Below are 12,657 nucleotides of genomic sequence, written 5' to 3' on the forward strand. Positions count from 1 at the left end.
TATAGACTAAAAATTACAGAATAAAATTGGTTTGTCCCCTGTGAAGTTTTACAGCTGTATCTCACTCCTTGTTCTCTGACCATACCAGTAATCTTTCAATTTCTTAAGTAGCCCAGGCTACCTATCTTCAAAGTTTTTGAGTAGGACCATGTCTTCATCTAGAATGCTCATTTTACACAACTTTTCCTTTTGCCTAGTCATTTTTACTCAACCTTCAAACACAGATCAGGTGTTACTTCTTTCTTCATCTCTCTGAACTAGAATTATATTGAGCTCACTTGACCTTTCCTCTGCAGAAATTTTTCAGTTGTATTATTATACACTTACATGAGTGTATCTAAATGTCAATGCCTCCTGTTCTCTGCTTCTCTACCTTCACCTGTTTCCAAACAGTGAACTCCATTACCCATGATGTGTATTTATTTCATTCATCACTATATTCTCATTCCCTTGTATAATGCCAAACTCAAGGTGGATATCCAATAAAGGTATAGAAATAATAGTGAAGATAAGGAATTAGGTTTCCTTCCTATATTCTGAAGGCTAGCTCTTTCTAGTGGTTTTTACATAGTTTTTTTCAATTTACTTGAAGACATTATGTGGCAAATATTATTTGCTTCAGCTAACTGATGAAGAAAATCAAGTTTAGAAAGGTTAAATAACTTAGCTGAAATTACACAACCTTGGGCTGGGATTCAAACTAAGTTTTATATAATTTGAAGCCAGTACATTATTCGTTGTTCCACCACTGGGACAGAGGTGGGTAAAGATAGCAAAAAGAGAAAGGAACATAAGACTCATTTAAAACAAGATAAAACAAACAAACACCCCCACCAAAAAAATCTCACGCATGAAAAGTAATTTGATTCAGAGTTAAGAAAAATAAAGTACAGTCATCCTTATGTATCTATACAGGATTCATTCCAGAATACCGCTCCACCCTTGTGGTTATCAAGATCACAGATGCTCAGTTGCTTTAAAAAGGCATAGCATTTGTATATGATACATGAACATCCTCCTGTATACTCCAGATTACTTATAATGCCTAACACAATTTAAATGTCATGTACACAGTTGTTAAACTGTATTATTTAGGGAATAATCATGATTAAAAAGTCTGTACATGTTCTAAGCTGACTAGCTAGTCATATACCTGAGAAGATGCATGATTAATATTTTTCCCCCAGATAGAGAATCACTCGATGTATTGAAACTGCATGGGAATAATTAATCACATGCTCAGTATAGTGATTCCTATGGGGAAAGAAAACATATGATCCTTATATGATTGAGGGGAAGGCATAAAAAATTATATCAGCCACTGGGATTCCCCAGAACTGATGGTTTCCCTGAATTAAAGTTATCCACACATTCAAAACCCCATCTCTCACTTCCTAAGTGTGGAGTGATTAGGTCACCAGACGTGGTGCCAGGGCATCATGAAGATACCCACTACACTGGGCATCTTCATAGTTTCCTCTTTTTTATCCTTCCTTAAAGCTAAGTAAATTTATTGTTGTGTGAAATCTATTGTTTCATGAATTTGTTGACTTGAGTCAACAAATATACAGTTGCTAATAGAAAGAAACAAGCAGCAAAACAGGAACAGATTACCTTTTTCTTCCTTGTATAATTTAAAGAATCTTTTCAAATTTACTTACCTCATTATTTACCTTTAATTGGTTCTCTATGTGCTCTAATTAATCCTCAATTTTTGTTAGAAGGTTATATCTTCTATACATCCATGTGTTAGTTTTCTAGAGATATATCTGTAGTTAAAACCAACACTCTTTTCTAAAGACTGTATTTCTTTTCAGTATATCAGACAATCAGATTTCTTTTTCCCAGGTTTTGTGACATCTTTCAAAGATGTCCCAAATAGATGGGTTAATGTTTTTTTTTCATTTTCCTAATATTTAATGGACCCTCTTCACCTGGAAGTGGGGGCTCTCAGTTATGCAAAATACTTTTGAACCCTTCCTTTGATAATTTTCTATTATTTATTAATAATAAACAACATATTTGTTGTTGTCATTGTTTTTCTATTTTGGGATCTTTCATTATTTATTAAGTGTGAATTTCCTTGGCCCAATCCCTTTTTTAAAAATTTCCTCTCATGTTCCCTATTACATTGTATATCTGCTATTTTGTCTAGGTAACTTATTAAATACTATCTTCTATAACTTTGTCTTCTGATGAGTTTTTTATTTTTTAGTGCTATTGTGTTTTGATTTCCAAAGATATTTTTGGTTCTCTGGACTCTCTCTAATTAAAGCATCTCATTATCCTTGCATGGACGTAATCCTTTCTTATGTCTGTGAAAATATTCATGGCATTCTCAAAGATTTTTTTCCCATTACAATAGAGCTTTTTTCTTCAAGTTGATTGCTAAGTTTGTAACTTTTCCCCCCATTTTTTCATGTTATAAGTTTTTTCTTAGTGCTTAAAAATCTTCATTGACATGCAAATATTGTAGAGTAGGAGTTCTATAAAACTGATGGGAAACTGCAGAAGTGGGTGAAGACTGTTAATTGAGAGCTTCAACTTAAGGTGACCTACCTGAGTCCTATGTTGGATATACCTTATGTCAACAGTTAGCTGGTTCTTAGACTCATAAGAATCTCTAAAAAGACTCATCATTGCTTGCCTGGAGGGTGAAGGCATGTTGCCATGGTTTGAAAGTTCTGTGTACCAATGAAATCCATATGTTGAAGCCCTAATCCCCATGATGATCATATTTGGAATGGAATCTCTGGAGAAATAATTTGGGTTAGATTATTCACAAAGGTGGGGCTCTCATGGTGGGATTAATGGCCCTGATAGAAGAGGAAGAGGTATCTCTCTTTCCTTCACTCTCCCCCTCACACCTGAGAGAATGCACCAAGGAGAAGCCAAGTGAAGGCATAACAAGAAGCTGTCTGCAAACTAGGAACAGCTTTCATTAGGAACTGAGTTGGCTGAAACCTTGATCTTGGACTTCCCAATCTGTAAAACTGTGAGAAATAAATTTCTCATAAGATATCCAGTCAACAGTATGTTACAGAGTATGAGCTCACTCACAAACATCATTATCAATATTCTGGAGCCTTGGTGTTTAGTGTGTATACCTACATTCATTTTTCTTAGTTTTTAACAAGATGCCAGAGTCTGGTATTACTGAGTTTAAAAAGTCTTATGTTTCTGAGTTGAGAAGTTTTGTTATTTTTCCTATTTGAAGAATTACTTTCATGAATTTTGTCAGAGTAAGGTGAATCTATTTATTTTATTAGTTCTTTTTAGTTATATATGACAGTAGAATGCATTTTTATATAATTATACAAGCACAGAATATATCTTATTGTAATTAGGAACCAATTCTTATGGATATACACAATGGTTGGATTCACTGTGGTGAATAAATAAATAAGTAAATAAAAGTATTTATATATTATATATATATATACATATATATATATATATATATATATATAGTGTATATGTTTATATATACATATAAAAATGCATACATATAAATACATTCTTTGGAATAGAATATCTGTATTCTATTATGGCTGAATTTTAGGGGAAATATAGAAAATACCAACTATTTATAACTGATATAAATGAAGATGAGTTTAATAGGCTCTTCTTTCATCCTTCAAATCCCTTATCCAAATATAATTTTTAAAAATATAGTTTGTTTTATGCTTCATTAGACAAAACTTCCTAATAAGATTTTATTCTGTAGAAAATTAAAAGTGATTCCAAACCTCATATTATTACATGGAATAATGATGCCTAGAAAATATTTTAGTGGTTTTAATTATAAGCATATTATGTGCAATTTTTAAATTCAAATGTTAACTGGGTGACAAGTGTGCTCTTGACACTGCTCTATTTGCTGTGGATATAATAATGAACAACATTGCCATGGTTCTCCTTTCATGAAAGTTATATTCTGCATAAGTGGAAACAGAATAAATAGGTAAACAGCTTGAGTCAATGAATATGATAATGGCAGATAAATGTCAAGAATGGAGCAAGGGCTGTGAGAAAGAGTAACTGAACAGAGGAAAGAATTGCTTTAGAAGGGAAGGTCCTCACATTGGAGAAGTGAAAAGTAATCAATAAAAGCCATTTGTGGAATGTGCTGAGAGCAAAATTTCTACGCAGAAAGAAGATACAGTTCAAAAGTCACAAAGAAAGGGCTTATCATAATTGAGTAATACAAAGGGGACTTGACATTTATAAGCAGGTAGGTCATAAAGTGGAGTATAACTTTTGTTCAAAGTGCAACAGGAGGCCATGGAAAGATTTTAAATATTTAGTTATTATAAAAATATTATATTAAATTAAAAAATTAAAGAGTAATTAAAACATAGCCCACGTTTTTATTTATTTTTGCTATTGAGTTTTTCCCCAGATCCTTTTCTCTCTACTAGTCAAAAAATAAAAATAAATTTTACAAAATTGATTACAAGACTTTGCTAGTTCTTCTTTAATTCCTTGCAAATACAGATTTTAACTTTCAACATGTTTTCTAAAAAAAATTAAGCTTATCTTATCTCCTACATCAAAAGGTTATTATGAGGATTTCATTAGTTAATTTATATAAAACACTTGGAAAAATGCTCTGTTCAAATGGTACAGTGACAGGTAAGAATTAAAAGACTATTATTGTCACATTATATTACTTATTAAAGTTTATTTAGGATACTGTTGTCACATAGTGAGTGTTGTTACAAACTGGAGTCAGAAGACTTTTCCTAAAGGATTAATGACTAAAATGATCAGAATTAGGCAAGGTGAAGAAATTTTCTGGGATACCTGGAATAGTGGGCCAAACTTGGCAAGAGAAAGCAGCATGTTCAAAGACATCATGTAAGCATCTTATAACAGATCTATAATTTAAACTATTTAAGAGTAGGGTTCTTTGTGTTTTCATGTACTCATTAAAGCAACATTTATTAAGCAATGATTACGCATCAGGCCTTATGCTAAGGGCTGCAGATACACGAAGCTTAACATTTAGTAGGAAAATAGTAATTCAAACTGCAGTGTTTGCTAGAAACTGAGGTGCCGATTAAACCACATTTCATAAATCTTTGTATTCATGTCTATTTTGACTAATATAGTGTCTCTCTCAGTGTAAATAAGTCTATGAGTATTTCTTCTTTATAGGATGCTTTTGGGTATCCTTTGTTGGCCTGTACATACCCTGTGGCATGTATTCTGCCAGCTCTTCATACAGAGTCATTGTACATTTTTAGCAAGTACTATATACAGCTATGGAAATCCAAGACCTACTTTGAAACAATCTACATAATGTGATTCTATGCACTAAGCTGTCATTAAAAGGGAAAAAGCAGAAAAAATGCTTGTAATCATAAAGTAAAAAATACCACAAAAGAAGATGATTTGATTAGAATGCTCTGAAGTAAAAATTATAGAAATTAAAGGTTTTTTAAATGTCTTCAGTACTTAAAAAATTTTAATACAGAAATATTTGAACATCTATGTCATATAAAGAACATATGGTATCTGTAAATCTTCTATTTTATAGGAGGACAAATAGGAATCATGTTAGTGATGACAGCATGACACTGGGAATTAAGAAAACCTGACTCTAAAATCAAGTAAAATTGTCCCAGAGAATAGAGAAGCTAAGACTAAACTGTCTGAGAAAGTTATTGGTCCAGACCTGATTCTTTTTTTTCCTGGCTTGTTTTCTCTAGCCAATGACAGAAATCTGAATTTGGCACTGGCTTCAGAAGTAGCAAATTTAGAAGTTTCAGTAGATGAGAAGAGGAAAGTCATTTAACTTATGTAGATAAAAACAGGACTAAATGAAGCAAAAATAGAGAGTTTACTTAAACTGTGTGTTGAGTTCTTATATATCTGAAAATTAAAGTATTCATATTAAATGTAAGGAAAGAGAAAGAAATAACTGCAGTTATTAATGTCATTAATGTTTTGTTTTATTTTTTAATAAGTCTTTATTTTTCTTAAGAATTTTAATTTTAAGCATATTTACATTTTAGGATTATCTAATAATCCTTGTTCTTCAGCATTTTGCATTTTGTTTTGATTTAGCTACATTTGTTTTGATAAAGAACTTATCTCCATTTCCCTTCAGCCACTTACTTTCTGTATGACCTTGGGAAAGTTACTTATCAAACTCTCAGTCATAGTTTCCTTACCTGTAAATGGTGACAGTTATAAAACCTTCCTCAGAGTTTTCTAAAGGACTGAATCTGAGAATATAAACAAAACTCTTAACCGAGTACTTAAGAAATACATTAAATTCTACAAACTATAAATAGGAAAAAATAAAGCCATATTTTAAAAATTCCTGTTGCAATGATTACAGCTTTTGAGCATTTACTGTATACTTACTGTATGTTCCAAACATTTAGAAACATTCACAAGCATGATCTCATGTAATACTCATACTTCAAACTAGGTACTGTTATTATCCAATTTCATAGATGCAAATCAATGCAAAAAAACATTAAATAATATCTGAAGAACACAAAGTTAACAAATGGTGGAGTCAAGATTCAAACAGTTATAATCAAGTGTAGTTTATCTGTGGGATGCAAAGACAGTTCAATATATGCAAATCAATAAATGTCATACACTATGTTAACGAAACGAAAAAGAAAAACATGATCATCTCAATAGATGCAGAGAAATAAAAATATTTGTAAAAGTTAAACATCTTAAAACTCAGAACAGATTAGGTACAGAGGCAATGTACCTCAACACAATATGGGCCATATGAGAAATTGGTAGCTAAATCACTGTCTAAGGTGAAATGTTGAAAGCTCTTCCTTCTAAGATCAGGGAGAAAACAAGGACTCCCACTCTAGACGTACCATTGGTAATCCTAGTCAAAGCAATTAGGCAAGAGAAAAAAATAAAATGCATCTCAAAAGGAAAGGAAAATTTATTTTCTGACATCATGATCCTAAATATAGAAAGCTCCAAGACTGTCTACCAGAAAAACTATTACAGTTCCAGTGAAATGAAACTTTAAATTAAGAAAAGCATATAAAAATAAGCATATTAAAATCAGTAGTATTTCTACACGTAATAATAAACTATCCAAAAAGTAAATTAAGAGAAAAATCCCTTTTACAAGAGCAGCAACAACAAATACTCAACAAGCTTAATCACAGAAGTGAAAAACTAACAAAAGAATCAGAAGAATATTCAAACAATTGGAAAGATATTCTAAGTTCAAGGACTATAAGAATTAATTTTATGAAAATGTTCATACTAACTATTACCTACATATTCAATGCAATCTCCACCAAAATTCCAATGTCAATTTTCACAAAAATGGGAAAAAAATCCCTAAGTTTGTATGGAACCACAAAAGATACAAAATAGCTAAACAATCTTGAGGAAAAAGAACAAAGCTGAAGGTATCATATTCTCTGACTGTAAAACATATTATGAAGTGATTATAATCAAACAGCCAAAAACTGCCATAAAACAGATATATGGATAAATGGAAAGAAAAAGAAATAAGCACAGAGATTTATATGGTCAGCTGATTTTGTCTAAGGTCCCAAGAACACTCAATAGGAGACTGACAGTTTCCTCAATAAACTGAAACTGCAAAACTACTAAAAGAAAACATAGGAAGAAGATCCACGACTTTGGTCCAGGCAAGATTTTCAGATATGACCTCAAAGCAGAGGCAACAAAAGTAAAAACAGACAAATGGATTACATAGAATTAAAAAGCTTCTGCATACCAAATGTAACAATAAGTGATATGAAAGATACCCCCACAGAATGGGAGAAATGTCTGATAAAAGGGTTAATATGAAAAACGTCTAAGGAACTTAGACTCAATAGCAAGCAAATAACTTGACCACAAAATGAACAAGGGACCATAGCACACATTTTTCCAAGAGAGACAGGTATGGCCAATAGGTACATGAAAAAAGTGTCCTTATCTTCAGAAAAATAAAAATTAATAAAACCTTTATGAAACATCATCTCACTCTAGTTGGAATGCCTATCATTAAAGAAAGAGAGAGAGAGAGAGAGAGAGAGAGAGAGAGAGAGAGACTGAAGCTAACAAGTGTTGGCCAGTATGTGAAAATAAAGGGACTGATGTGCATTGTAGGTAGGAATGTAAATTCATATAAGCCATTATGAAAAGCACTATGAAAATTCCTCAGAATCCAAAAATAGAATTATCAAATGATCCAGCAATCCTATTACTGGGCACATTTATAAAGGAAGTGAAATTAGTATGTTGAAAAATTAATTATCTATACTTCCATGTTTCAGCATTATTCATAATAGCCAATACAATGTAAATAACTTAAGGGTCATTCAACAGAAGAATGGATAAAGCAAATGCATATATGTATGTGTAGATATCTATATCTATATATATGTATGTGTAGATATACATATAAATCTATATTTATCTATATTTATCTATATATATATCTATATATCTGTATGTCTACACATACACACATATATGTACACATACATACATACATATATGCATGTATACACACAAAATGGAAGATTATTCAGCCTTAAAAAGGGAAATTCCTGTAATTTTTGGCAACATGAACGAATACAGAGGATATTTTTGCTAAGTAAAATAATGTAGGCATAGAAAGACAAATACCAAATGATCTCACATATATGTGGTATCTAATACAGTTGAACTCATAGAAGTAGAGAGTAGAATGAGGGTTACCAGAGACTAGGTACAAGGGAATAAGGGAGGGAGTGAGGAGTTGTTGATCAAAGGGTACAAAGTTTAAATAGAAGGAAGAGATTTTGAGATTTATTGCATAGCAGATCCACTGTAGTCAATAATGCACAGTATACTGCAAAACAACTAGGAGTAAATTTTAATTGTTTTAAAATTAAAAAAAAATGATAGGCAAGCAAGGTGATAGATCTATTAAGTAGCTGGATTAAATCATGCACTTTGTATACCTCTGTCAAAACATCATACTGTATCCCATAAATGCATATGATTATAATTTATCAAGAAAACAATACTATTAATAAAAGGAAATTAATATGTGACTGTAAGGAATACCAATGAAGGTGGAGTGAAATGGGCACTCCATGCACACTCTTCTGATGCTTAAACTTATAAATCTCTTGTAAAACAGTTTAATGATGTGCTACAAGTATTTAAATACCCATGCTCTGATCTGTTAATTCCACTTCTAGAAATTAATTTAATAATTAAACTGGAGCTAAAAAAGACTCAAATTGTATTACACAAACTATACCCATAAAGCTATGCTTTCTATTATACCAGTGAAAAATAAGAAGAGTGGTAAGACAGACAAAAAAAATTAAAACTAGGTAGGAGATCTTCAAGGTAATAATCAAGAAAGTGTCTGAATTGTAAAGCAATGTCATATATTGTAGCCCAAGAACAACTACAGGTGATAACAAAGGTAAACTAAGGTAGACACCTGATTGTAAAAATAACCAAATTAATTTGTTTACAAATTAATCATCAAAGTAAGCCAACGTTAAATCTGTACAGTTCCCAGGTTCTCAGTCTTATAGGAAGAACTGTCTCATTTGACACATGGAACATATATTAGGTTACAGAGGTAACAAAGGTTCCTCAACTTAGATCAGGTTAAAGGTCAAAATTGTTCATGAACAAGACAGAATAATGTTATAACACACAAACTAGTAAAATGGCATTTTCCATCTATTTAATATAATTTATTTCATATAAAATCTTCCTTAAATTTAACCATATTTTCCACTCTAGAAAAACAGAGACAGAGTATATCCCATCCTGCTAGAGATACTCAGAAAAATGCCACAATAATAATCAAAGAAGTTTAGTACATTTATTTAATTTATAAAAACCATGGAAATTTCACAGTGTCTTTTGCCAAGCGGGAAAATAAATTTTGTTTTAAATTTAATTTTTTAACATCATACAATGTTACTATAAAATAAATGGGAATTATAGAAAGCAATACTCAAATAATACTGACATAATTTCAACAAAATCAAGGGAATTATAAGACTAGGCTGGTACACCATTTATGCCAGATCTATCCCAAAATTCAGTCAGATAATCTGAACTTACAACAAAATTTAATTGCAATTCCCCACCTTTTTTTGAAAGTCAGAAGAAGAATAGAAATTTAGTAGATTAGACAAAGGGGAATGAAGAGAATGGAGGGTATAGGAAAGACAGTGGAATGAATTGGACATAACTTTCCTATGTTTATACAATCATTGAAACTCCACATCATGTACAACCACAAGAATAGACTCCTAATTAGAAAAAGTTATACTATATTTATTATATGTGAAAATATACTCTACTGTCATGTGTATCTAAAAAGAACAAATTAAAAAAAGAGAAAGAAAAAGAAGCCCAACTATTAATTTTATTCGAATGTTTTCTTAAGGAATAGGAAGCTCTTCCAATGTTCTAAAATTAGATTGTGATGATGGTTATGTAAATGAAATTTACTGAACTATACTCCTAAATTATATTTTGTAATATGTAAATTGTACCTAAAACAGCTTATTTCAAAGTGCACCCTCTACTGGGCAGCTGGGGCAGGCTGCTAACTTGGAAGTTGTTCTCTGTGGCCTAAGAAAATGAGTATGAGCCTGGGAAGTGAGTCCAGAGCAGCAGTTAAAGATAGCATGGCTTTCAACCTGACCAGTAATGGGTAAATTGTCTTTTGGTCCCCTTAAAACAAAGGGCAAAAATGAACATATTAATTAGGGAAAATTTTCTTATATATAGAACTGTTTCAGCCAAGCTTATTCCTTAAAACAAAACCCTAAATCCTTAAAAAAACTGTGACTCACTAGATAGAAAGTCTGGTATATACATAAAGCCCATTCAGTGAAAAATGAAATGTAAGACATACTTGGGGTTGCAAAAACAAAACAATGAAACAGTAAACTAAACACATTTCACATAGGGCAAAGAAAACAAAACAAAACAAGTCCTCACTCACAAAGCATATGTGGAAATGTTCCATATTCAATGGGCCACTTTTTGTCACTATTTTGGCTATTACTAGCATATCTTACATTAGAATACACTTTAATAAACATAAGCATACACATACTATTTTAGATGGCAATATCTCCTAGAACAGGAGAAAATGCAACAGAACTCATTAGGATAGATTTCTCCTTTCTGATTCTAAGATTAAAATAAATTAAATGTCTTTTACTCCTAGACATTTCCTTCCTAAATCAACAATGATCCTACTTAACAGATAATACCTGTGGAGTTATTGTTTTTAACAAAAGTTCTACTTTTCCTCTCAAAAACAGTGAAATGGTGAAGACTAACAAGGAACTGAATCCTAATTAAAACCTAAGCCGTATATTCATATTGGAAATATAATTTTTTATTAAAATATTAACTCATTAGCAATTCTCACAATTATATTGAGTTTTTATACCTTTAATGGACACCAAAAGTTCAAAATGTTTTCCCATAGAAAATTCTAAACAACAACAACAATGACAAAAAATAGAATTAGAAAACAAATCTACACATACCATAATCTATAGATTCAACAATTTTGATAATTTGGCACACTTGCTTTATCTACCTTTCTACATATGTATTTTTTTCTGTGAACTTTCATGTAAACTCCAGCCTCCACGTCTTCTACCCCTATGGACATTAGTGAGCATTTCTAAAAAAATAATAAATTTAGTGACTACCAAATGTTTCTTTAAATAGAAATGTATTTTCAGTCATATCATGAAGATGCATAAATTTAAGATTTACTTAGTATCTACAAAAGATAAACTCTTAAAAATCCTAAATAATTTCTTTCCATTAAAATGTATCTGGCTCGTATTTTTCTATTTGAAATTACTATACAAAAGTATAGGTAAAACACTAAAAATTTTAATACTAAAAAGAAAGCAAGTGAAAAATTGTTTTAAGTCATGCTTGCCACTGTATTACATTTATATATTTCTGTTTAATAATATAAACTCATAATTCTCCTGAATATTAAAATCAGAAGCAATCTTCTACCTAGGGGTGCAAATACTGAACCTTAAAAGAGAGTTAGCAAGCTGTGAATACTGTAAAAAATTAAAATTCTGGAGTATAATTTATAGTGTTTAATGAAATTTGTACATATTGGATATACTGGAACATCATTTTAACATGTGATCACTTTCATTGACATAAACTAATCTTATGTCAGTGTATTTTTTAAGTCACTGTAATTTTATGTCACTGTAAAATTTAAATTACATTAATAGCACTAATGATACAGCCATTATATTTTCACATAAGATAAAAGGAATTTAAAATTTAGATAAGCATTGATAGAAATGCCAAATTATCATACCAAAATATCAAAACACTAAATTAGTATTTTAGCTCCTGATCATATTTTGACTTTTATTCATATATTTTGTACACATTTTCCATGTGTATTTTGGGGATTATTGAGGATTAAAATATATGTTTGAATATAATATCTGATCTTTTAATCTTTCTATGCATCAAGTATTAAATCCATACCTTCAAAGTAGCCATCTCTTTTGGACGGTGTCTGCTTTGGTGATTTTATAACAGAAACTTTATTTTCATTGTTTTTGAATAATGCTAGGCGCACACTGGGATCTAGACAAAAAGAACAAGAGAGAAGAT

The 12,657-nt window shown here is 31.0% G+C and overlaps 1 protein-coding gene across 8 annotated transcripts in view; it reads right to left on the reverse strand.

Moving 5' to 3' along the window:
• The window catches only part of LOC107139799 (ALX homeobox protein 1), a 219,733-nt gene that overhangs the window by 99,454 nt on the left and 107,622 nt on the right, over positions 1–12,657 (reverse strand). For all 8 annotated transcript variants that reach the window (XM_048804423.1, XM_048804414.1, XM_048804427.1 and 5 more), the window contains one exon: positions 12,529–12,630. In XM_048804423.1, coding sequence (XP_048660380.1) covers positions 12,529–12,630 — 102 coding nt within the window. The remainder of the gene's footprint in view (positions 1–12,528; positions 12,631–12,657) is intronic.

The sequence above is a fragment of the Marmota marmota genome, unplaced genomic scaffold (genome assembly GCF_001458135.2).
Source record: "Marmota marmota marmota unplaced genomic scaffold, marMar, whole genome shotgun sequence".
Classification (NCBI taxonomy): Eukaryota; Metazoa; Chordata; class Mammalia; order Rodentia; family Sciuridae; genus Marmota; species Marmota marmota.